Source organism: Thamnophis elegans, chromosome 1 (assembly GCF_009769535.1).
Source record: "Thamnophis elegans isolate rThaEle1 chromosome 1, rThaEle1.pri, whole genome shotgun sequence".
NCBI lineage: Eukaryota > Metazoa > Chordata > Lepidosauria > Squamata > Colubridae > Thamnophis > Thamnophis elegans.
The window spans coordinates 78,308,610-78,336,549 of record NC_045541.1 but is presented as its reverse complement, the minus strand read 5'-3'; the positions used below and the strand labels follow the sequence as shown (position 1 = coordinate 78,336,549).

Genomic DNA, 27,940 nt, shown 5'->3' with positions numbered 1-27,940 from the left:
CCATGTTCAGGTTTGTCTTAAATTATGTCTTAAAACTGTATTTTAATTTATATTTGCTTTAAAAAGTCAGGATCAGAGATTTTGCATTTCTTTCAAGAAAGGAAATATATTTTACTCTTTTAAAATTAGACACATAGCTTGAGTAGCAGAGTAGTAGGAATGAGTAGCACATATGTGCGAGGGGAACCTTTACTTTTACAACTTCTATATTTTAATCTTTTTAATAGTAAAAGAGATGTGCAAGTTCAATATAGAAATACAGGTAGTCCTCAATCTATGACCACAATTGAGCCCCAAATTTATTTTGGTAAGTGAGAAATTTATTAAGTGAGTTTTGCCTCATTTTACAACTTTTCTCAGCACATTTGTTAAGTGAATCTCTTGAAAGAAAGGGTTAGGGCTAAATCATCATGAATTCCATCCATCGTCCCCGAACATACAGTATATTCAGCATATAGGTTGAATAAGGAGAGAGTATGCAGTCTTATTTCACTTTTTTTGCTGAACTGCGGCCGTTTCTGTTTTGCAAAGATCTCTCCATACAGTGGCAATGAAGGATATTGTACAATAGTTTACACACTTTGTTAAGTCCCCCTTTTTTATATTGGAATGTAGGTTAACATCTTCCAACAATTCGACACTGCGACATTATTCAGAGTTGCTAGCATAGCTTGGTTAGAATCTTGACCGGTTCTTCTTCTGTTGCTTGCCATATTTCAGTGAGTATTCCATCAGTTCCTATAACCTTCTAACTTGACAATGACCAGAGGGTAGATTTAATTCCATCTTCAATGTCTTTATAGATGTTGCTGTAATACAGTTTCTTGTTTCTTTTAACAGCTCTCTGAAAACCCTTAAGCTCCTTTCTGGGTTTTTTGTCTTTTTTGGCTTGACTTCTCTTCCCTTCTTGGCAATTTCCATGGTTTGTTCTGACAGGTTTGCTTTTTTCTTTTCTTTTTCGACAGTCTTAAGTCTTAAAAACTTCTTTGAGTTCATTTCAGAATTCCTCTGGTTCTCGATCAATGAAGTGCAAGACTTCAGAGCTATTCTTAATGTACTCTTTGAAAATGGTGGATATATGTTCTTTAGCTTAACCTGGAATTTGCACATGAGCAATTTGTGATCAGTTCCTGGCCATGCCTTGATGCTATAATTGAGCTCTTCCTCCTCCTCTTAGCAACAATATAATCAATAAGATTTCTATATATTCAATTTAGTGATGTCCATATGCTGTATAGAGGCATCTTTTTGATTGTTCAAAGACCTTGTTAGCGATTAAGAAATCTTTGCAGTGGCAGAAATGACAAGTCAGCCTCCTGCTTCGTTTTGATTTCCTAAGCCACACAATCCAACTATATTTTCCTCTTTCATATTTCCAACTTTGGCACTCCAGTTTCCAATCACAAACAGCACATCTTGCTTGCATGTTCTATTGATTTCACTGATGTAGAAGAAAAAGAGGTTGATTACTTTGATATTGATTGATCATCATATTAAAGGATTGTCCGCAAAGCTGAATTGATATTATTTCATCACTGATTGTGTTGTAGCCAAATACTGTTCTTGCTATATCCTTTCTCAACATAAAGGCAAGACTGTTTCTTCTTTGTTTTTCATGTGCTCAGTAATAAAGAGTGTAATCTTTTGACTGAAAGTGTCCCATCTCAGTCCCTTTCAATTTGCTTGTGCCTAATATGTCAATTTGTAATTGTTTCATTTCATCTTTCACTGTGCTGAGTGTTCCTGTGATTCTTACATTTCATGTTCCTAGTGTAATTCTGTCTTTGCTGCTTCAGAATTTCTTTTCCTGTGTGGCAATTTCAGTCCCTAGATGTCCCAAAAATTTTAATCTAGCCATGCCATAACCACTGAGCCCTGGTGGTGCAGTGGTTAGAATGCAGCACTGCAAGCTAATTCATTGCTTACTCCAGGAGTTCGATTCTGAGCGGTTCAAGGTTGACTCAGCCTTCCATCCCTCCAAGGTCAGTAAAATGAGGACCAGATTGTTGTAGTGCTGGAAAGCACTATGAAGTAGTATATAAATCTAAGTGTTATTGTTATTAGTGAAAGATCCACTGCTCTTTCTCAGTAGCATATGAGTGCCATCCAATCGGAGGAGCCCATAGTTTGGCACTGTATCATCAATCAGCTTCAATGAGACAGATGGTCATTTAAATTTGATTAATGAAATAAAATTTCTATCCATGTGGTTTTCTTGGTAAAAGTACAGGAGGGGTTTATTTCTGACTTTCCATGCAATATGAATCAAAGCCTTTGCCATTATCACTAAAGTGATCATCTGCCTCTGGCATCTTCCTATATCAACACTGTCAATGTTGGCGCCTGCTTGCTTTAGCTGGGCACCTGGGATGATCTTCATTGAGAATATGTACAGGTAGTCCTTGCTTAATGACTGGTCGCTTAGTGATTGTTTGAGATTATAATAAATCCCCCAACAGATATTTACGACACAATTTTGTAGTTCGATCAGCCACATCCCTCCATTCTGTGATCAGATTTTGGGTGCTCCCTCCATTCTGTGATCAGATATTGTTCTGCGAACAAATGTGCTCTTTGGCTATTTGATGTATATTACTAATGAAGTGAAATGAGATACTTATTTGGTATGGTGTAGTTGACACACATACAAGAAGCATATCCCCTGCAAAATGTTGTAATTTTATTAATCATTTTTGAGCAACAAATATCAAGTATAAAAGATGAAAATTTCCCCTCAACCAGACATTAGTTGATAGACAGTAGAGCACTTATTCAGAAGAAAATATCCCTGAAAATCTATTTTCTGAAAACAAATAAATAGTAATTTGATTTTTGAAAACAATTCACTAACTTAGAACAGAAATTCTAAGTTCTATTATTCTTATTTATTACTTTGGTTTACAAAAATTCTCCAATGACCTTTTGGTGTGCATATGCTTATGTTAGTCCATTCTGTAAACAATTACAAAAATAATCCAGATCCTCATACAACTACTATGCTGATGGTATCATGTAAACAGTCTTCTTCAGCGGCAGCCACACTTCACGTTATTTCCCCTTCTTGCAATAGTAATAAATCTACAAAGAATCCCACATCATTATATAGCCTGTCTCATATTTGGAAAGAGTAGGAAAAAAATGAAGTTTGTAGAAAAAGGAATTTGGAAGCACAGTTAGAAAAATTATGTCAGAGAACTGAGAGCTACGCTTGCCATTTTAGCAAATACCAACCAAAGTTCTTGTCAGGTGCAACAGAGATGAATTGGATCAAAATCCTACTCAGTTTCCAGATCATGCCTGGCTTCTGTCAGCTAGTGTTAAAAACTCCACCAGTCTTAATTAAAATAGTACTACCTGTCACTTAATGCAGGAATTGTCACTTCTCAAGCGAAGATCCCAAACCAAACTAATACATCCTTTTTATTTCTTCACCCCCAACTCCAATTATTGACACCAAGCCCTCTTCCCCTCCATCTCCAAGTTTTTTTTAAAACTCATATAGTCTCAGTTGAGCCTACACCCAAGAAAAGGTCAGGATATTTCAGAATGCATGGCTTGCAGAAGAGAAAATCTTTCCTTGAAGAGTAGATAGAGGAAATATTTGGTTGGATGTTGCTTGAGCATAACTTTTACATTTTATTACATTTTATTCAATTTTGGGTCACTTTTTGGAAATGTTTAGACTGGTCCTGAGGGTCCTTTTCATTCCTGCTGCAGCTTTTATTCTTACTGCTTCTTCTGCTGCTGCTGTTCCAGCTGCTGCTGCTGTTCCAGCTGCTGCTGCTGTTCCAGCTGCTGCTGCTGTTCCAGCTGCTGCTGCTGTTCCAGCAGCTGCTGCTGTTGCTGATCCAGCTGCTGTTGCTGATCCAGCTGCTGCTGTTGCTGCTGTTCTTGCTGCGGCTGCTGCTGTGGTGGGAAGGTGAACATTTCTTGCTGATCTGGTGCGGGAGTGAACATATTGCACTCACTCTTGACACACTCACACTCGTCAACATGCAGGTAAGAATAATCCATGGTGATACCACCGTCGCAAATCAAGGTCACTTGCTTCTTTGTAGTCTTTCGCTCTTGACAACACGTGCATGTATGATCCATCATGTTTGCTTTATACGAGTACCTGAATGGTGAAAGCAAATTGAGGTTGAGATGAGCGGCTGCAGGATGAAGTCCGCTACCCTTCACAATCATTATTTGGTTTCATCAGGTTTTGTCTTCTCAATGCCATTTTGCATAGCGTTGGGCAGTCAAAACATTATAACCTACAGTAGGTAACTCTGTGGCTTGTGGATTCAACTCTCAGAATTCCTCACACAGCATGGATGACTGAGGAATTCTGGGAGTTGAAGTCCACAAGTCTTAACGTTGCCAACATTGGAGACCCCTGACCTACAGTATCTCTATCAATGGAATCAGTTTTTGGGTCCTTCATATTATTACTGTGATGGGCAATCATAGAGTTTTTCATTCCTCCTCCCTATTCATTGTTGGAACTCTCTCCTCTCACTTACCTGCTTGCTTCTACCTTTCCTTTGACATTTGCCAGACATCACATCTCCCATTTGTTGATCATCTGCCATTTTTCTCTCTCTCAAGGAATGGGAGCTAGGTCTGCACCCTGATCTATCTAAAACTACCTTAAATAGAATTCCATCTACACTGGGAATAATTTAAGATGCTGGGCAATGCACCAGCAATGAAATCGAATCTTAGCTGAACTTCCATTTCCAATGTTGAAAGTTGAAATTAAAATGACATCTGCACTACTTTGCAGATATCCTAAGAACCAAATCTTAGATAGTTTCTTTGCATTCATATCTCAGGGCATACAAAGATTTTTTTAAACAGTTGTTTCACAATGAGCTACCAAAGATGCACTAAAATTCAATGTTACTTACTTTGAAAAACTGTCACATTGGCCTTCACAGTATGTTACTACAATAGGTGAAGAAGATTCACAGCCATTGTGTTTTATTATTTTGGTGATATTTGTTGCTGTACAGTTTTCAGCTTGAGAGTGGAAGAAAAGACAAACAGTAAAAAAAATATTGAGTCTGATCATAAACATAAAACAAACAAACCAAAAATAAAAGAAAGCATACATGTACAGGTAGTCCTTGACTTACAACCACAATTCAGCCCAAAGCAAGACAGTTGTTAAGTGAATTTTGCCCCATTTTACAACCATTCTTGCCACAGTTATTAAGTGAATCACTGCAGTTTTTAAGTTATTAACACAGTTGTTAAGTGAATCTGGCTTTGGAATAACAGAATGAAAAAGTTGGAAGGGACCTTGCCTATCAACTATAAGAAGTGGGCTTGAATAGAATTGAAGTCCTGTGACATCTGAAAGGCTATGGTATAGCAGCACAAACGGCTTTATCACAGATAAAAATCTGAATTTTTTTTATTTATGATAATATAACTTACTTCTGCAGCTCTTGCAGCACCCATCATTAGTGAATGTCACATACTCCTATAAAAACAAAATATTTCAAAATTTAATTTAGGATATTAAAACCATCATTTTCCCCATAAGGGTATCATGTAGGATTAAAATTAGAATTCTTTATTGGCCAAGTGTAATTGGCTAATAAAGACATTTGCGTTAAGCTCTCAGTGTACATACAACAATAGTGATAGATCATTATCATGGTCATTGTAAAAATACATTCATCATAAAACATTAGATACAACACTTAGTGATAGTTATGGATACTAAATAAGCAATCAACAGAAATCACACTAAGATACCAAATAAAAAACAGTCACAAGCACAAAAATAAAACACAAGCAACTAAGTTATATTCATAAGAAGATAAAGAGATAGGTAATAGGAAAGATGAAAATAATTATGGTAATGCTGCATTTCTGGATAGTTTGACAGTGTTGTGGTAATCAGTTGTTTAGCAGAGTGGGGGGAAAACTTGGGGGGGGGGAACTGTCCTTGTGCCTAGTTGTTCTGACATGCAGTGCTCTATAGTGTAATTTTCAGGGTAGAAGTTGGAATCATTTATGTTCAGGATGTGAGGGATCTGTAGACATTTTCACAGGCCCTTTTCTAATTTGTGCAGTATACAGATCCTCAATGGAAGGCAGGTTGGTAGTAATTATTTTTTTCTGCAGTTCTAATTATCCGTTGAAGTCTGTGTTTGTCTTGTTTGATTGCAGAGCCAAACCAGACAGTTATAGAGGTGCAGATGACAGACTCAACAATTCCTCTGTAGACAGTTCCTTGGGCAGCCTGAGCTTTCTGGGTTGATGCAGAAAGAACCTTCTTTGTTGTGCTTTTTTGATGACATATTTGATGTTAGGTGTCCATTTTAGGTCTTGAGATATTATAAAACCTAGAAACTTGAAGGTCTCTATTGTTGATACTACGTTGTATAGCATTGTGACTGGTGATAGTGTAGGAGGGCTTCTCCTAAAATCTACTATGATTTCTACAGTTTTAAGTGGGTTCAGTTCAAGACTGTTCCGGCTGGACCACAAGGCTAGTTGTTCAACCTCCTGTCTGTATGCAGATTTATCGAATGAGACCAATCACTGTTGTATCATTTGCAAATTTTAGTACTTTAACAGAGGGATCCTTTGAGATGTAGTTGTTAGTCTAGAGAGAGAAGAGAAGTGCACACAGCCCTGGGGCACCCCTTTGCTAATTGTACAGGTATCTAATGTGATTCTGTCTAGCTTCACCAGCTGCTTCCTATCTGTTAGAAAGCTTATGATCCACTTACAAGTGTGGTCAGGCACAGCTAACTGATTTAGTTTAGGTAGAAGAATAGAACATCAATACAAACAAAAGCAAAACAACAATATTTGGGCAACAGTCCTAAAAGGATATTATATAACTTGGTGCATCTACTTCTTCTATAAATATTATATATGAAACAATGGAAACATTCTCACTAATTCTCTATCTCAGTATTCATTTTGCTTTGAATACATTGTCTCCTGTAGCGTACTAAAGCTGCATACTACTGACAATGCCAGCCAATTATTTTACAGTTTTATATAGCTGTTTAGATCACAATGTATTTTAGCAACAGAATGTCAGATTATGGCTAAAGCTTTTGCTTAAATTCATCTAATACAGTTCAGTTGTAAATCTTCCATAATAAACCCAATTAATTCCAACTTAATCTTTTGAAAAAATTCACATTCACCACATAGAATCAAATATGATAAAAGAAAGACTGTTGAATCAGTGAAACTTACAGGCGGGCAATTTGGATCAAATGGAGGGCAGGCTTTCTTGGTAGTGACAAGAACATATTGGTTCTCAACAAGATCACATTCATATGAAGTACAATTGTTTCCTGGTGGGTACCACGTTTCTCCTGGCTGAAAATAGCCACAATTGTAGTTATTTATTTATTTTAGAAGATAACATAAAAACAACTCATGATCATACATTCATTAATTTCTCAGAGTACAGAACTGGGAATGTGGTGGAGGGTGGCATGCAATTCAGTTAGAGGTGTCCTCAAAATGTGAAACAATAGATGGGAAATTTTTGCACAGCTGAGGGATACTGGACCGATCCTAGCATTCCTCGACTTACGCTGGATGTGATTTGTTAAATTGGCGCATATGTAGTTTGATGATAACAGTTGACTTGGCATGCGCAATGGAAGCTTGGCTGGGGAATCCTATCACAAACTCAGTATAGGTAGTTCTCAACTTATAATCGGGCACTTAGTGACCATTCAATGTTACAATGCACTCTCAAAAGCTACTAACGATCGCCATTCAAAGTTACAATGGCTGGGCCTCCCCCGCAATTATATGACTGCACTTCAGGTTTTTGGCAACTGGCCTATATACATGGCCATTTGCAGCATCCTCCACTCACATGACTGCGTTTTATGATGGTTTGCCAAAAGCGGGCATTTATTTCTAGTTTTTGGCAAAAAATGGTGCACAGCAAACAATTGGTTCGCTTAATGACCCCGGTGTTTCTTAAGCAACTGCCACAAAAAAGATTGGATCAGTATTAGATGCATGAGTGGATTAAATGTGAATTTGATGAGCAGTGGAGTTCGGAAAATTATAAGTTACCTTGATCACTTGGGCAGGAGAGGAATCCAATGTCAGAACACAAGCAACCTGCGCACATTGGCCACAGCATTGTCCAGATACTTCCCGATATTCGTAACCCTGTAGTTCAGAAAAATGGGAAACATTCATAAATCATAGATTTTTTTTAATAAGTAGTGAGTAGATGGATAGATTCAGAGAGTTTGAAAGCCATGAAATTTTGTTGTTTAAAAAACAACGACAATGTGGCTTACCAGAAGGCATCTTCGGTCGCATGTCTGAGACACACATTCCACATTGTTTTCCAGACCTTCTTTTTCAGAGCATCTGCATGAGTCACATAATCCTCCTGGTACAACTGCCCCAGGCTGAAGAAGTAGAAAAGTGAAACAGTAATAAATAATTCTAACCTAAATTCATACCTGGAACTACTACAATCAATCTATTTGTGATCTGCTCTTCAGAAAGAGCCATGCTCGGTACTTGTATTTTGATCTTTAAGATGTCAGGTGAAGATCTTTTTATTATTATTATTATTATTTTACAATAATTCTCACACTATTTGGTGTTTATTTTTATTGTGGTCTTCCTGTGATTTTGAGTGCTGCGTTATAATTGCTTTTGTTCTCACTCTTAATTATTTCATCCTGGTGTATGTTGTAGTTTTGGTTAATCATGGATTGCACAATGTTTTTAATTTCGTGGTATTCCTACAAAGGAATTACATTTGTTGAACAGGATAGAAATATGAAATAAATAATGATAAGGTTGAGGACAAATGCAAATGAGAGCAGGCTTTTATATTTTCAAAAAGGAAGAATTTTACTATTGTCATCCCTGAAAACCTTTAGCAAACTAGAGAAGCAAAAATGATCTCCTACAGGAAAAACACTGTTAATATTGGACTTGAATTAGTTGTTTAAGTGGTGCAATTCTTCATTTTAATGAAAATTACTTACACTGTAGAACTTTCCATCGACAACACAGCCTGGTACTTTCACTGTAGGAAACAAATATAATATTATAATTAATCTTAGCATTTGTTCTCAACAGATCAAATTAACCAAGAAGGAAAAATGACATAAAATGATACAATTTGCTCTTTAAAGTTTTCCTTTTAAGAATGTGTGCAGTCACAAAAAATTGTTTATTTAGCACACAGTACGGAGTAGGAAACTTGAGTAATTTAATCTTTGGGAATTCTAAAGCATTAGATCTTACCCAATGCATCTCTCAAATAGAGTTTTTTCCTGGTGAGCTCCATATATGCTGAATATTTTGAGCAAATATGGCTTAAACAATTTTGCAAGACCTGTTTCAGACCCACTGTTGGAATATACCTATTTGCATTTTTCTTACTGTTACACAACAATATGCAGTGGCATCCAATGACAATGAAAACGATTGCTTCATTTAGAACAGGGGTATCAAACTCAAGGCTCGGGGGCCAAATCCGGCCTGTGGGGTGATAAGATCTGGCCCATGGGGTTGCCCTGGAAACAGAAAAGGACCAGATGGTGGAGTCTCTACCAGCAAAAACAAAAGGTTGCAGGAAGCTGTTGCAGCTGAAAACAGAGCTTCAGAGCTCTTTTTTGCTTGCAGAGGACTTGGGCCGCAACAGGCGCCCCTGACACGAGTGGTGCTGAGCTGCTCATGCCCACCCTGGCCGCCTGAGGTGAAACACAACCCTGATGTGGCCCTCAATGTAATCAAGTTTGACACCCCTGATTTAGAAGAACAGCTCTTTCTATGACAAATGATAATGCATTGAATTGCTAATGTTAATGTTGATAACGTGTTTTTAAAAAATAGAGATTAATCAGAGTCGGGGTAGAACATATTTTTACAGATTGGGAATAGGTTTCTTTCATCCAGACGTATTTTGTACAAATAGCATCTTTGACAGAAATATTCAGTAACTTTGCTAGAATCACTTTCAGCAAGGTCAGTCAATCTATTTGAGACAGTCCTCACATGATTTAAAGATGGAAGAAACAACCAGTCCCTTTAAAACTGTATGTTGCTAATAGGCTGGCAGCAGAAATGTCATATATAGGGAATTAAGGATGCCCAACCTCAGAGCCAGTGTAGATCAAATATCAGTTTATACTAGGCAACCAAAACACACACACACACACACACACACACACGCACACACACAGACACACACACACCAGGGGTGGGTTTCTCGCCCCGTTCCAACCGGTTCGGTTGGAACGAGGCCGGCGGCGTCCTCGCGCACGCACGCGGCATCCTCGCGCATGCACGCGGCGTCCTCGCGCACGCATGCGGCGTCCTCGTGCACGCACGCGGCACGTGCATGCACGCACGTGGCACGCGCATGCATACTAGCGTCTGCACGATGCTCCAGCTGCTCCTGGAGGATCGCGCAGGCTCTGTATGCGTTCTGCGCATGCGTGGAAAGTGCAGAATTCGTAAAAACCGGGTAAGGAGCGGGCGCGGGTGTGCGGGCGCGTGCGGGCGCGGGGGGGGGCTTCGCCGTTCCCGGAAGTTACTTACTTCCGGGTTCGGCGACCAACCGGATCGCAGGGACCGGTGCGAACCGGTCGAAACCCACCCCTGACACACACACACACACACACACACACACACACACACACACAAAAGAGATCTCCCCTGAAATGGCTTTCCATGAAAGTGGATGAATATACTTTCTGTGTTTTTGCAGGCAGTGGAATATGGGGTAGGAGAGAATATTAAAGCAATACAGCAATTGTTTTTTTTTAAAATAGCTCAATTCTTACCACAAGTGGTGTTAATGCAGCAGCCTCCTGGCAAGTTTTCCGTCTTTAATTCATATCCCAGTGGACAGGTTTCAACAGACCAGGGACAGTGAGTAGTGTTGCACACTGCAGAATGAAAAATAAAAAGGAGAAAGACCAATGGGTGGATTAATACATTTTAATATTTATTAGCATCACTTTATCTACACTTTGTCTTGAGCAAATCATAGAGTGCATTGAGTTATAATGAATCCAGTACATTGTGTATTTAAATAGAAATTTGACCCGTCGTCTTTATAAATTCTGGTGCAATGGTTTAACTTCATTTTTATCAAAACAGAATTGGCGGTAAGTTGTCCAACAGCATAGCTGTATCCTATAAGCATTAGCTTTTGATCTTGTAGAAACTAGAAAGTGCATCTATAGGGTCCTTGGTACTCTCTGAACTTAGTGGATTTCCTTGCAAATGTTTCAGTACCAAATAGTTAACATCAACAGTATACTGAGGATGTTACTTAGTTTGGTAACAAAACAACTGCAAAAAACCACCAAGTTCAAAGAGCACTAAGGAGCCTACAGTGCAATCTAGAGCTGAATATATTCTCTTCTAAAGTATTCCTATTTTATTTATTTTTTTATTCATTACTAAATTTATTTTCCTGCCCATCTCATTTCAAAGCAAATATTTGCAAAGCAGACAGATTAACTTCTCTAATATATGATTTATAATACAGAGCCTTGGTTAAACTGAAGCAGCCACTGTAATCTAACCAGAGGTGGGCTCCTACCTATTCAGTCGGGTTCAGCCAAATAGGTAGTAACTCCGGTGGTCATGTGACCATACCGGTTCTATGATCGGCAGCGCCATCTTGATTTTCTGTTCTGCACATGCGCAGAACAATCTTCATTAAAATGTAATTTTAATTCATTTTTTAATGTTGTGTGCATGTGCAGATCATTTTAAATGAAGATGTGCATGCGTGCAGAGCGCGTGTCTGGTGTGTGTGTGAGCGAAGCAAGAGCATCCGCACAATTTTTTTTACTACCAAACTGGTAGTAATAGCGGCCAGAACCCACCCCTGAATCTGACAAATGAGAGTTTCCAAAATGAAAACTGGCAGGCTAGCTTGGGTTATTTACGATACAATATTGGTGAAAATTATACTTACCACACTGTTTTTGAGGGCAGCACTTTTCTTCAGGGGTTAATATTGTGATGGGTACAAACCCTTTATAGGAACATTCCACAGGAGTAGCTTTGGTAGGACATGGTTCTTCAATACATTGTACCATAAGAGAATATTCTTCACAAGTACATTTCTGGCAGTTGCTAATCCAGGTTTCTCCAGGCTGTGAAAAGAGATATTTTTAAATATACTATTTATCTCTCTCTCCCTCTCTCTCTCTCCCTCTCTCTCTCTCTCTCTCTCTCTCTCTCTCTCTCACTCTCTCTCTCTCTCTCTCTCTCTCTCTCTCTCTCTCTCTCTATATATATATATATATATATATATATATATATATATATATATATATATATATATATATATATATATATATATATATTCTTTCTATCTATCTATCTATCTATCTATCTATCTATCTATCTTATCTATCTATCTATCTTATCTATCTATCTATCTATCTATCTATCTATCTATCTATCTATCATCTATCTATCTATCTATCTATCTATCTATCTATCTATCATCTATAAATATATATGTACACACACATGTTGTACATATACATACATATATAGACATGCATAAATACAGTATAAATTTCTGTGTTGTGCTTAAGCACCTCCATTGCAGCTGCCATACATTATTGATTTGGAGAAGCGGATTTGGTCACATATGGAGGTAAGAGAGATTTACAAGCAAAAGTGTGCACACTTGGAATAGTGGGTTTTCCTGTTGCTACTTGCAATACAATAGCAGAGTTGGAAGGGACCTTGGAGGTCTTGTAGTCCAACCCCCTGCCTAGGCAGGAAACCTTATACCGTTCCGGACAAATGGCTAGCCAACATCTTCTTAAAGACTTCCAGTGTTGGGGCATTCACAACTTCTGGAGGCAAGCTGTTCCACTGATTCATTGTTCTAACTGTCAGGAAATTTCTCCTCAGTTCTAAGTTGCTTCTCTCCTTGATTAGTTTCCACCCATTGCTTCTTGTTCTACTCTCAGGTGCCTTGAAAAATAGTTTGACTCCCTCTTCTTTGTGGCAACTCCTGAGATATTGGAACACTGCTATCATGACACTGAGACAATGGATGCAATTTTTTCCTATTTCCTCATTAAAACCCACCAAACATTGAAAAAAAAATTTGAAATTTTTTTTCCCCATGAAGCTCCTATAGAACCCATAGAGTTTCACCCATCTACATTTTATGAAATAATAAAAGCTTTAATACTTACCACTTTGGGTAGCCCATCTGGTCCAGTACAACCTGGAAAAAAATGTATATGTATGATATTTTGCACTGAAGAACATCTAAATTTCATTATAATATAACGAACATAATAATGTGTTATTCTGTTTTACACTAGTCAGTGTAGGTAGCTTACAACATTTAAAAACAACACAGAACATTATATAAAACACAGCAATACAGGCAGCAGCTGAGAAACCAAATCAGTCTAGAGAAAGCAATGAGCATATTAAGGTTTCCCCCTCACACAGTAACCCCCATATCTGAAAACATATCCATGGGTTTTCAGAAAGGCTAGCAAGGTCAGATCTACTCTAGTCTCAAGGGGAATTGTGTTCCAAATGGAAAAAGCAGTACACATCTGGCCCACTTCTTGGGTCCCACAAGCTGACTTTTTTTTTAATTGATAGGATCTACAGCTTACCTCTCCTGCTATATTAATGGGGGGGATACACATGTAACTTGCTTAGAAAGCAAAGGGCCAGTGACTGTTGAGGCTTATGGAATCTAGTGCAATTTCTTTTGTCTCCTGGATAACAATCAAAGGGAAGATGCTAGGAATGCTCAGGTAACCTGAGCTTCAGATAGCACAAAGAAAGTTGTGGGTCCATTTTGTAGATTTCATGGGCAAATAATAACAGACAATGCTGATCCATTGCTAAGTGATACTTATGGAGGGATTATCATACAATTTTTAGAATGTATTTGTGGAGGGGAAAAATCCTCTGTTGAACAAAACCAACTCTGTGTGAAAGAAGACTATATTTTTTTTATAAATCTTGCATATTCATGCAAATGTTCTTCAGGATCTTTTACTCAGTTTTGTGCACTGCAGTTGATGGATATAAATCAGGCCTCCTTAACTATGGTAAATGTTTCACATGTCCATATTACTGGGTCTATGGGTTTTGATCCATCCATCATTTATTATTTAAGTGATTATCTCCTTTCAATGAATGATTTCTGATCTTCTTTCATGGAAACGACTGAAATCACATCTAGCTGGCTGGTCTGTCCAGCAGTCTCTTTGCATTATGTTATCCTCCACTTTTAGAATATAATAGAATAACAGAGTTGGAAGGGACCTTGGAGGTCTTCTAATCCAACCCCCTGCTTAGGCTGGAAACCCTACATCACTTCAGACAAATGGTTATCCAACATTTTTTTAAAAACCTTCCATTGTTGGGGCATTCACAACTTCTGGAGGCAAGCTGTTCCACTGATTAATTGTTCTGTCAGGAAATTTCTCCTTAGTTGTAAGTTGCTTCTCTCCTTGATTAGTTTCCACCCATTGCTTCTTGTTCTACCCTCAGGTGCTTTGGAGAATAGCTTGACTCCCTCCTCTTTGTGGCAGCCCCTGAGATTTTCTTAAAGAACACTTACCACAATCAGAGACACAGATATCTCTGTAGGTACTGAAGAGTTTGGTTCCATTTTTACAGAAGCAACCTTCTGTTATTCCAATCTGTGGAGGACCACTTCAATGAAAAAGAGGCACAGATTAGAATGGTAGCTGCACCCAACATTGTGAACAACCACACAGTGTATGCAACTAATAAGAATGAAGGAAGGAATTAGGTTATATATGGTCAACACAACTTCCTTTGAAATTGCTCACATTGATGTAACCGCCATTAATCATCAACATTTCATCTTCCCTGTGAGAGAACTAGTCATGATAAAAGAGGAATTTCAAGTCCATGAGGTTCAAATCCATGGCAGTAGACTAATTTTTAACACAGGTTAAAATTTATGAATTATGAAACCATGACTGAAATAAATCCATAGAATTGTTCTTGCATCTATAGAAGAATACATTTTTCCTGATAAAGTGGAAAGGAGAATTCTTATTTTGTTTGGTAATTAGTTCCACTATCAAAGTGCTCATACTATCAAGACACTTTTCCTAGCATGGAGTCTTTCTGTATCTTAAAACCATTGTTTTGTATCTTGCTCTTTAAAAATGATAGATAATAAACCTCACTGGCTTCTTTATAAAGGCCTGAATCAGGTGTTTGAACAGAGATATTATGTCTCCTAGTCAATCCTTTTTCCTCAAGGTTAAATACGTTGTGTTCCTTCATTCCTCATTAAGTTTGTTTCTAATCCTCTGTTCAATTCCATTGCTCATGTCTATCCACATCTCTGCCCAGTTCCAATTTAACTGATCTAATGTGATGCCAGAGCTGAACACCATAGTCAAAGGGAATGTCTACATAATGAAGAAAATTATTTCACATGATCTGGAAATTTTGTTTGCAACAATGCAGCGTAAAATTATATTGCTTTTCAAAAGTCACATCATTTTGCTAAGTCATAGTCAATTTATGATCAATTCAACTACTTTTTCATCCATGGTTTTCTAAAAGGCAATCCTTTTATACTTCTAGGCATATTCTTTTTTCTTTCTAAGTGATTTATTTTGCATTTTTTTCCTATAAAATTCCATTCTGTTGGTTTCCTCCCATTTCTCCAAACCCCTTGGTACCATTTTGCTAGTTTTATATCATCTGCAAATCTGATAACTAAATCATTCAGCTAAATCATTAATGGAAACTTTGAACGGTACTGGCCTCTTGCTTGATACCTTCTATTTTGATGAAGAACTACTGATGTGCTCAAAGTGCAGTGATCGAAAGCAAATTATGGTTCCAGCTAATGACGTGACATCTTGCCCATATTTAACTAGTTGGCTAATCAGAATATCAGGTATTGCTTTGTCAAATGATATGCTGAAATAAAGAGTCCAGCACTGAACAACAGAAGTTACCCAATGAGCATACTCAAAATGGTTTAATCTGGCAAGATTTACTTTGGACCAAATCCATGCTAACTTCTTCTAGTAGTGATGGCTTTGCTTTCAAGGTGTTTGGCCATTTTGGGATCTGTCTCTAGAACGTTCCAGACTGAGTAATCTGTAGTTTTCTTGCTCCCTTTCTAAAGATAACCTTTGTTCTCCTCTCCCCCGCCACCCATGGTACTTCATTTGGTCTTCAGGATTTCTGAAAAATAATTGCACATTCAAAATAACAGTAACTTCTACCATTTAATCACCCTACTCTGAAATTTGTAAGTGTACAATATCAGGAGGTAGTTCCTTGCTATTATGCTTGACCTGGAATATAGTTAATTCATGCAGCTCTTTGCAATTGCCTAAATCTGAGCACAATTAGCTCCTTATTTATTTTTCTTTCTCTTGCCCTTTTCTTAGCCTCTTGTTATTCTTTTCATTTTCACTGAAGAGCTGCTTCCTTACTCTTCCTTCTGAATGTAATAAAAAAATCATTCCACTTATGTAGTTTAAATGCACACTCAATATGTTGTTCATTTAATCACGACAATTATAAACTTTCACAGCTCTTTTGAGTTTTACTAACCTGTTATCACAGGTAGGAGGATGGATGGGGCCACATGGATAGTATACTTTATCTGTAGGGCAGCTAAAGGCTGTAAATGATAAGAGAAAAATGTTCATCATAATATAGAAATGAATTTTCCATATATTTTGCATTTGGGAAAAAGTTTCAGTACAACTTTTTTTCTCATTATCTTTCCATCCATTATTCAATTTACACATGGGGAACAAAAGAAGAAAAATAAAACACTCCGGGAACTACAACAATAACAACATTTATTAACAACATACTGCTATAAATTGCCTAGACGAGAGTCATTTAGATGAGATGAGCAGTGTAAAGCATAAGTTATAATTACGGTAATTAAAATTGAATAATATGACTATAAAATTATTAATTGATTATTATTAAAAAAACAATGATTCCAACCACATGCATCTATTATTTTTCACATAATTTTGGCTTTGTTCACACACACAAACATACATACCAACTTTTTGTATAAATGTGCCTGAAGCTGGACATATTTCTTTCATATCACAGTTTTAAATGAAATACATTGTCTATCTGGAAGAATGGTGGTTGAATATTCTTGTGTTTATTAAGAAATTGTTTAATTGGTAAAAAAAATCAGAGCTTCTTTCTAGTACCCCTTTTTCTTTCGGCATCACTTTTTTGAGTGTCATGCCAAATTCTCACTGAAGATATATTTAAAAAGCTCAAAATAAGGAAGGAAGGAAGAAAGAAATTATCATATAATAAGCAAACATAGTAAGATGCCTTGATATTCCAGAACTTACGGCATTCATCATTGGTCTTCCCTCGCCAGTCGATACAAACACCTTTAGAGGCACAGAGAGAAGCATATATCTCTAATCCTGAACATTGCATGGAGACATTTTTCATACGGCAAGCATCATAGAGGCAGCCTTGGAAGTAGGAATCCGGGGGTATGATCTTATGGCACTCAGAGAAGATGCTGCAAACATACAAGAGGTACTTGTAAAATAAATATCTCTGAATAAGTACGCATTGATTTACTCATTTAATTGAAGCTTCTTTTAAATCATGGAACTATTCTAAATGAAAAATGAAAGGGAAAGATTGAAAAAAAATCAAGACCATGGAATTTCTGGTACCAAAGAACCTTCCCCAAGGGTTAGACTATGAAGTTTTCCAGGTATAAAATCTTTCCAAAATCTATCTATTATAAAAGGACGGTTTCTGGAGTTCTGTGAACTTTCAGTGATTCTACATCAGGGGTAGTCAACCTTTTTATATCTACCGCCCACTTTTGTATTTCTGTTAGTAGTAAAATTTTCTAACCGCCCACCGGTTCCATAGTAATGGTGATTTATAAAATAGGGAAGTAACTTTACTTTATAAAATTTATAAAGCAGAGTTACAGCAAACCCCTACCGCCCACTATGAAAGTTGGAACGCCCACTGGTGGGCAGTAGGGACCAGGTTGACTACCATTGTTCTACATGATGTACAAATGTACATTAAACCAACATAATGGAAAGGATTTAAAGAACATTTTACTACATATTAGTTACAATTCATACCACATTTTTGAGCACTTTTTAATTAGCAACCATGCAGGTGTTATAATTGTGGGAGATATACCATTTGAGAAGGATTGTCTTTTTGTACATTATTTAACATTGGAGGCATTTAATGTAAAGGGAGCAAGGAACCTGCCCTTGTTCTCTTTCTTGTTGGTTTGATTTTCTCGAAGTATACTCCAGAAGTATACTCTTAGAAGTGCCATTCATCCCACTTCCTACTTAGCCCTATTATAACTTCTTCCTTCTCCTTCTTTGCTCCCATCTTTATCCCAAACTGACAGAAAATAAAATCACATTTTCTTTTCTTATTAACATATTGTCATAAACAGTTTTAATGTTCTTTTGGATTTTGAACATCTTTTTCTAGATCCTTGTAATGGACTTGATTCCACTAACATTTGCATCCAAATTGGATCCTGGTGAATGACTTGAGGGATTCTAACTAAAGTTATTTAAAAAAAACCCTCTGCAATATCCTTAGAAAATAGATTTTTCTGGTTAGATATCAGGCTGAGTTACCCTCTCTTCTAGTTTTCTGCTTGTGGGTTTATATATGGATGTAAAATGGCATAGCTGGATAGGTTATGCCTGCATTTCCAGGCCAAGCTTGCTAAGTGAAATGTGAGAATGTTTAGAATGTGACCCAAACTGTCCAATATAGAACTCTGCTCTTGTGAAATCTAATCTTATCCATGCTTGTTCACCAAACAGTTTGTATAGACTAGCAGCTTTATACTCTATTGTAGCCTTTTCTCAAATCTTCTACCCTGGATGAACTTTTGAAATAATTTTCAGGTGTCAGGGATGCTCTGCATAAAATTATATCTTAAGCTAGCTTTGTGTACACACACACACACACACACACACACAATGTCTTGTAGAAATTATCCCATGTAACTCTAATTGAGAAAGGCTGCTCCACTATATGGCCCATCAAACAAAACTAATTACTGCAAAGATCTAAATTTTGGTAGAATTTTCTATTGTATCATACTCAAATTTATAGACTAAGATAATGCATTTAGTTGAAAGAGAAACAGAAAGAATTTTCTTTTCATCAGAGGATATTGGTCAGAATCCATAAACAGGATTCTTTGAGTGAAAACAGTTTCTGCTTAGCATCAGGATTTGTCTCTGCTATTGGAGCTTCCATCAATCCTTCAAAATCTACTGGAAGATTCCTAAATCTTTGTAGCAGATTTGAAAATGTGCAAAGGACTGGATAGGTAAGAAGGATAATGGAATTTATGATACTTCGAAAAAAACCAACAACCTTGTTTAATCCACCAATATGATTATACTAGATGACCTATATCCTGTTTGGTCATAGTCTCAGAAATATTTCCTCTTCTAAACAGAGAAACCAAATGACGAACATGTCTATGGAGATTCTCAGTCCTCTAGGTCATGGCTGTCCAAGATGCACCTGGACTTTCTGATTTTTCTTTGAAGATGTTTCACTTCTCATACAAGAAGCAAATTGGTGTGAGTCTTCTTGGAACTGTTGAATTGTTTCTAAAACACAGTCTTTTCAACTGTTCCAATTTGCACCACTCAGGTAACTTTCAGGTGACCCAGATAAACCTCCAGGGGACCTTAATGACCCACTAAAAGAATACAAATTCCAGCTGCCTGCAAGGAGTATAAATCCTTCTATTCCCCACCATTCAGTCAGAGCTGAAGAAGCTTCTTGGATGAGAGGTGAAACATCTTCAAAGAACAGCCAGAAAGTCCAGTTGCCTCTTGGGAAAAAAAAACACCTTTGGGACAAAATGACCAACAGTTGGCAAAACAAGGGTGTGAACCAGGGCAACTTTTGACTTCCCGCCAGTTTTATCATTGAGTTTCCTTGTGGGAATGTGGGAGGAACATCGAAAATGTCCCTTCCCCTCCCCTCTCAATAGGGAGATAAATGGCTAAATGGCTGGGTGGGAGAGGGAAGGAGAGAGGGATTGCAAAACTGGCTGGGACACTGTCATAGAATGTTGAAAATGAAGTTCATGTGACTGCAGTAGCAATCCAGCAGCACTGAAACAGCCACAATTTTTGCAATTTCATTCTCCAGGAATTTGCATGCCTTCTGTAAGTTACCACATTTGAGGTACCTTGGTTTAAAAACTGTTGTTCTGCTAGGTTAAAGATAGTGAAACAAGGCTTTTAGTAGTATCTATATTCACTGGATGGCAAAAAATGAATATAAAATAATTCCTATCTTACTCATTAAAAATAAGGGAACAGAGAGGAGCTGCACTACATATTTCCGGTGAAGGTGTTGAAATTTGAGATGGTACAGGTGGTGTTGGTCCAAAGCAGTAATCCTTGTTGGGATCAGCCACTTTCCAATGTGCAGCCATTTGGGTGCAATCTGTTACTTCACCATTTGGTAAGCGACATTCATCTCTTTTATTGTTAGTGCAAGTACCTGGGAAAATAACATGAAAACATATGTAGAGGACAAAACATTTGTGATCTCAGGCCAAATAAGCAGTCAACACATCTTGCAAGTATGGAAGAAGTAAAAATATCAGAATGGCTACATAGTTTAGTGACTCAGGCAGTAGAAGTTGTGGGAGAAAGATCAAGCAGAGGAGGTGCCATGGCAAGCAATACCCTGCATGGGCTGTACCAAAAACAGGTAGGTGAAGTGGCAAATATTGGGAAATCCAGCCAGTGGTGGAAAGAGCTGGACTAAAAGACAGCACTGAAGTAATCATCATAGCAGCACAAGAACAGGCACTAAGCATCAGATATCTATGCAGATTCTCAGTCATCCAGGCCATGGTTGTCCCAAAGGTGGTTTTTCAAGAGGCAACTGGACTTTCTGGTTTTTTTTCTTTAAGACATTTTGCTTCTCATCCAAGAAGCTTCTTGACATAAACACCAATTGCCTCTTAAAAAGCATCTTTGGGACAAGCACCAGATATATAGAAGCAGTGGTCCACCCAGGGGTGAAATTCAGTAGGTTCTGACAGGTTCTGGAGAACTTGTAGCTGACATTTTGAGTAGTTCGGAGAACCAGCAAAAACCACCTCTGACTGACCCCAGAGTGGGGTGGGAATGGAGATTTTGCAATATACTTCCCCCAGGAGTGGGGAGGGAATGGAGATTTTGCAATATCTTCCCCTGTTATGCCCACCAAGCCATGCCCACAGAACTGATAGTAAGAATAAATTGAATTTCACCACTGGGTCTACCTCACTAGGGAGGACCTGAAATATAGTCTGTGCAGACAGACCTCATTCCAAATCAGAGCGGCAGGGTGTAAGATGAAAGCAGGAACAACATATACTGAATGGCACAAACAAATAGTTGGCCCTATGTACAGGAACATCTGCATAGTGTATAGTCTAGACACACTCAGGTTCAGATGGAAGATCCCAGAAGGCTGAGGAGAATAACAGTCTTCTGTTATTAGATCTTATACTAGAGGTGGCTTCCTACCAGTTCAGACTGGTTCAGCCAAGTAGGTAGTAACTTGGCTTGCCACGCCCCCAAACCGGTTCTATTGCTGATGCTGCCATCTTGATTTTTGGTTTTACGCATGCACAGAACAATCTCACAAAAAAATTTGTGCACCAAATCGGCAGTAATGCCGGCAGCAACCCACTCCCATCTTATACACATAGGATCTGTGGGACTTCCATATCCAGGCAAGAGAACTGGGCAATTAATTAGACATCTGGGTAGTAGACCAAAAGACAACATTGGTAATATATGTAGTGGTGCCAAGTGACAACAATATCAGGAAGGAGTATGAGAACCTGGAGAAGTATCAGCACCTGAAGGAGGAACTGAAGAGGATGAGGAAAGGAAAGGCCAAAGTGGTCTTAGTGGTGGTAGGAGGAACACTTGGGGATCTGACTCCTAAGCTTGGGGAGTGTCTCCAACAGATCCCAGGAATTACATCAGAACTCTTTGTTCAGAAGATGGTAGTGCAAAGAACAGCTAAGATACTGTGCAGTACCTTCAAACTCCCAGGCCTCTAGTAGAGGACCTAATATTGAGGAAGAAACATGCCACCCATAGGGATGAGAGGGATTAGCTTTTTTAACCCCATCGATCCCTTGGGTAAAGCAGATAACATGAATCCAATCTTTTTTTTTAGCTCTTTATTCAGTTTCAATGCTGTTGAAACACTCTCCGGCTTGAGTTTATTTTTTCCAATTAACAGCATGCACTTTCTTCTGCCAACAGACCACAGCTTAAAAAATGATGGTACCAAAACTTTGAAGAACACTATACCAGTGTTGGGTTTCTATTTTTTACTATTGGTTTGCTTGTAAACACACACACACTTGTGTGCACCTCTTCTGCAGATGCACAGGCGCGTCTGGGTGGGTGGGCGGAGCCTCCCACCACCGTTACTACCAATCTGTGCCGAACCAGAAGCAACCCACCTCTGCACCATACTTACTAGCAAGAGGAAGGTGTTCTACAGTTGTTTGCAAGAGGTTTTTGAGAGAAAATAGGAAGAGAACTTGCCCTCTTTATCATGTGTTAGAGAAGAAGGCAGCTTTTGTCTAGTTAACTATGACAGGCTGTAGAACTGCTTCCAAAGCTTCTAGACTATTTTATTGAATACTCCTAGAAAAAAATATCATTTCTTTTGAGACAAATGATATATTTTTCCATTTTTATTTACAACAGTAATTAGAAGTTCTAATATCCAGGCTGAATGAAAAATAAGTGACATTTTGGCAAGTGAGTCAAGAGTTTACTAGAGAAACAAGCATTTTTCTAAGAGCAAATATATAAAGTGTTGTTTCAACTACTTTATATTCATTATAGTTTGCAATTATTTCATGGAATAGGATTGACAGGATTAAACCATTTTACTTACCACATTGTCCTTCAGTATTGTTGTAAAATTTGCTGAATGGAAGCTTTATAGCGAAGATTACACCACTATAGGTGACAATAGTATCCATTTCAGAAATTTCAACCACCGTATTAATACCAATTGTATAGATATAAATGTCATCTTTCTGGAAACTTGACTTGATGAGTTTCCCATTGAAATAGATCTGCATAGAAGAATAATTTTGCATCAGAGAGCAAATTTATATCAGAAATTTTTTTGATTACCCATACTTTTAAACAAATAATGCACATGCATGTTAAAAATTATTATCTACACATTTTGGATAGTTTGCTTATTCCAATTATTAATTAAGAAATATGTATTTTATTTTCTACCAAATAAAATTACTTGATCTTAGTGTGCATGTAACCATGGAAAATCTTAGGGAGGCTGGTTCCCCCGTCTGAAATGGCTTTCCAAGGATATAAGCAGGGGTGGGCTTCAAAAAGTTTAGCAAGGGGTTCTCTTCCTGGTTGCTGGGTGGGCATGGCCTAGTCGGCCTCATACACTATGGCAGTGGGGAGCATTTTTGCCCTCCCTAGGCACTGGAGGATTTTCTTGAGCCTCTGGGAGGGGAAAAATAGTCTCCCCAGGATCCGGAGGCCCTTCCCAATCTTCCAGTAGGTTTGTTTTTCACCCTCCCTGAGCCTCCGTGTGTGCCCTGCATTTACCTGCATCCAAAATGGGTTGTATGGGGACTCCTGGGAGAGGAGCGGTGGGGTAGGCAAGGCCAAACAGGAGTGGGATTTGGGGGGTCTCTGAACTGCACAGACTCTTAGCTGGAGGTTCTCCTGAACCTCTGCGAACCCCCTAGCAGCCCACCCCTGGATATAAGACATACATCTGCTAGGAAAGGCCACATAGATCTAGTCACGCTTATGACATACTAAGAGGTGCTTTTTCCTCTTTTTTCCCCAGGGATCACTGTAAACCTGAACCTGCTTTAAGACTCTGATTGGCCTTAATTTTTTTGTATCTTTGTATCTCTAAGCAAATCAGACCAAACCAAATAAGTAGTACATAATTCTCATATTTTTATAATATATCATGATTATTATGTATAAGAATGCTTTGTGCTCTTTTATGCAAAACTAACTTTGCATGGCTATATTTCTTAATAAAACCAATAATTAGACATTCCATTTAAGAAATATCAATTCTTTCTTTTACCTCTCTGCTATGTTTCTGAGATTGTTATTTAGACTTAAGATGAATCCATTTATGTAAACATGGTATGTTTCAACCATTACATAAAGTCTGAAATGCTGGGGTGTCTTCCTCCTCCTCCTACTCTTCCTCCTCCTCCTCCTCCTCCTCCTCCTCCTCCTCTTCCTCCTCCTCCTCCTCCTCCTCCTCCTCCTCCTCCTACTACTACTACTACTACTATCACCACTACTACCACAGCTGCTGCTGCTGCTGCTGCTACTACTACTACTACTACTACTACTACTACTACTACTACTACTACTATATCTTCTTTCATGATTCAAAAAAGTAACCATATTAGATTCTTCACTGTTCTATAAATTGTTTTCAATTTATAGTGATCTCCATTACGGATGAAAAGTAGCTTTTCTATCCCTTCTCTTTCTGCTCAGATCGTTAGATAAACATACTGTACCTTTAACTTCATTAATTGATGGCTAAAAGTTTAAACAAATCTCACTATCTTCTAGGCATTAATACATGAGAATATAGGTAGTCCTCCACTATGACCACAATTGTGCCCCAAATTTCTGTTTTTAAATGGGACATTTGCTAAGTGAGTTTTGCTCCATTTTACAATCTTTCTTGCTTCAGTTGTTAAGTGAATCATTGCAGTTGATAATTTGTAACCTGTCTGTTAAATAAATTTGGCTCACCCATTGACTTTGCTCATCAGAAGTTCACAAAAGGTGATCACATGACCTTGGGACACAGCAAAGGTCATAAATATGAATCAGTTGCCAAGCTCTGAATTTTGATCATGTGATCATGGGCATACTGCAAAGGTCATAACTGAGAAACAGTCGTAAGGCACTTTTATCAGTGCTATTGTAACTTTGCACAGTCACTAAATGAACTATTGTAAGTTGAGGACTACCTGTACTGCACTTCCTTATTCAGAAAAAAATATATTTCTGAATAAGCAAGACTAGGGTTGCATCCTAAACATTGTACATTTGAATTGAAACATTTTACATGGGGCTAATCGTGGCTAAAATGTGGGAAGATTTTCATTTTCACAGGAGAAGTTCTCACCCCACTGCAATACCTGACACAGATGGGGGGGGGGTTGTTGTTCTAGAGAATCAAAGAAGTTTGAGGAATGAGTGGAGGTTATTGTTCTGCATGTGAATGGCACTGGATCTCACTTTCAAATTTTACCTTGTTAATGTCTATCCCATTAAACTGTTGGCGAGTTAACACAATGACTGAAGATTTGTAGTATATAATAATAGACTGGTGACAGGAAAGTTGATCTTCTGTGTCACAGTAGTAATTATCAAGAAGGATTTTAAAGTTGTTATATTTTGGTATAATTTCCTGCACCAATACATAAGTACAATTGTCCAAGAAAGTGTAGTAGACTCCATCAAATGTGATAAAGTGAGGATCACCCCAGCCACTACAAATACCTGATAAATAAAAGAAAAAAAAGGTGACAATTAGGATCTTAAAAAATATTGTACCTCGAGATTAATATCAACGAAATAACTCATATATTATCAAAAGTGGATTAAAATTCATCATTACCATAAAGCCATTCAGAAATAACATTTGCACTTACATTCACATTCATAGTGATAACAACATCCATCCTGTGAGAGAATCTTTACTGGTAGGTAGCCATTTTCACAAACAATATTCTGTACTGGTGGACACTCCACTTTGCTTATCATAATATTGTTGTTTCCTAAACAAGTTGCTTTGGTGCAATTTTCTATCCATGTCTCACCCTCCTGGGAATAGTAAAAAAAATAGTTTATAGTTTGACCCAATAAAGCTCTGTGTGCATATTCATATATTTCATACATTAAATTATGTTTCATGAGTAATAAGGAGGGAAGACAACATTTTTCCTCTGTCTAACTGAGATTTGACTTTTGGTCCCTGTTGTGGCCCAGCAGGAGCCGTTGGAGATGCAAACAGACTCCGACAGCGAGGGGCCTTATGAGTCGGCTCTGGAAGAGGTGGAGGACCCTGGACAGGGTTCCGACTCTGAGCAGGGCGCAGAGAGGCTGGTTGGCCACCAGGAGGCATCTGAGGCATGGAGCAGCAGTGAGAGCCGAAGGGAGGGTGCTCATGACGTCAAGCCTTGGAGTAGTGATGAGGAGACAAGGGAGGTGGTCCTGGATGCCAGGCAACGCCGGGCAGATGGACCGAGAAAACAGTATGCAGTTACAAAAGATAATTGGACTCAGCTGGTTGTAATTAGGCTCCTCTCAAGATTGTATTTAAGGAGGGACTTGGGCAGGAGTCTGATTTGCAGGATTCAACTTCATTCATAACGCTGGAGAAGCTATTATCTGTCTATGTCGAAGTCTGAGTTGCTGCCAAGGTTCTTATCTGTTTGTTTATGCTTGGGCTTTCAGCTACCGAAGTTTATGTTTCCTGTTAATTAAAGTGCTATGAAATTCCAGTTAAGCTTGTCTCGGCATTTGTTACAGGATGGAGGAGGGGGTCAGAACAGATCCCTATATTTTATAATTTAATTCAGAAAAATCTTGATGTCACGATCCTTCCTTTCCTTCTTTAAACAAGCTTTTTAGCAAGGAGACACATCTTGGAGAAACATTTGCCCATCTGATGACATTCTGTTTAAGTAACTACCAGATAGAGATAACTTGACATGATATAGGAGGTTAATTTATAATATCCTACTTCCCATTAAACTTCAATTCTGCATCAGTTCAAAGCATCATTTGTATTTCTCTGAGTTGCATAACCTTTCTGACTTAAGTGGAATGCCTGGAATTTGACATTTGTGAAGTTTTACCTCAGCATCCAAAGTCCACATTTTTTAACATTCCTATCTCCTGATCAGGTTGATAAACATGAAGTAGGAACCAAGCTCACTGGGTAAAGTAAACCCCAAAAGAGGACAAACCTGGTTTTAAGATGATCCCATATCAAAAGGATGGATAGATAGGAGGAAAAAATAGATTAAAAATCCCAGATGATGTCCATCTACACTACTTTTTCAATGTTCTAGCTAAGCTCCGTCCTGATCTCTTTCCCTCCAAGTAAGCATACATTCTTTGCACCCCACCACCATCACCCTAGAAAAGGGGGAGCTAGTGCCAGGATTTTTTTTAAAAAAATGAAGTAATAAATACTAATTAAAAGTTATTGCCTGTAAAATACAATTCTGTGTATTGTGCCAAGTCAATCTTGAATCAAAATGGTTTTTAAAATAAGATATATAATATGCAAGCCTAATTGAACCCCATCACTATACCAGTTGCCAAGTATCCACATTGCAATCACATGACTGTAATAATTGCAACTCTGAGGATCAGACATACGTCTCCTTTTCAGTGCTATTGTAACTCTGAATGGCCTTTAAGTGGTCAGTAAAAAAAGCACTTAATTGCGAAACTATCCAGATATCAAGCATAAATTTCCTTTGTTCCTTGATTTACACTAGTTTTTATAGCACCAAATAAAATGTTTGGTTAGCAATATTGCCCAGATGATGTCACTCCTTAATGCCCTCATTCTCTCACATTGGCTCTTTCCTTAGGATAAGGCATTGCATATCAAATCAGGGTGACCTTCAAGGCTGGTTAGTTCTTTGTTTTGAGAATAAAGGCTTCAGAGCAAGTCTTTGCCCCTGGATAGCTATTGTTTCAGAGAGCCATGCCCCTTGCTTTTCTGTTGTAATATAGCAGAAAACAACTAGCAGTCCTAGATCAAGGAAAGTTATTGTGCTGTCCACTGTGCCCTGGTCAGACATCAC

General features: G+C 38.1%; 1 protein-coding gene across 1 annotated transcript in view; it reads right to left on the bottom strand.

Moving 5' to 3' along the window:
* Window positions 1-1,308: 1,308 nt before the first annotated feature.
* MUC5AC (mucin 5AC, oligomeric mucus/gel-forming) overlaps window positions 1,309-27,940 on the bottom strand; it is an 81,500-nt gene continuing 54,868 nt past the window's right edge. The window contains 18 exon segments of the mRNA XM_032212770.1: window positions 1,309-1,441; window positions 3,836-4,117; window positions 4,896-5,007; window positions 5,428-5,473; window positions 7,216-7,341; window positions 8,059-8,157; window positions 8,292-8,405; window positions 8,997-9,037; window positions 10,803-10,907; window positions 11,951-12,131; window positions 13,197-13,228; window positions 14,594-14,688; window positions 16,588-16,657; window positions 17,367-17,545; window positions 20,355-20,559; window positions 22,978-23,161; window positions 25,366-25,616; window positions 25,769-25,940. Coding sequence (XP_032068661.1) covers window positions 1,309-1,441; window positions 3,836-4,117; window positions 4,896-5,007; window positions 5,428-5,473; window positions 7,216-7,341; window positions 8,059-8,157; window positions 8,292-8,405; window positions 8,997-9,037; window positions 10,803-10,907; window positions 11,951-12,131; window positions 13,197-13,228; window positions 14,594-14,688; window positions 16,588-16,657; window positions 17,367-17,545; window positions 20,355-20,559; window positions 22,978-23,161; window positions 25,366-25,616; window positions 25,769-25,940 — 2,427 coding nt within the window.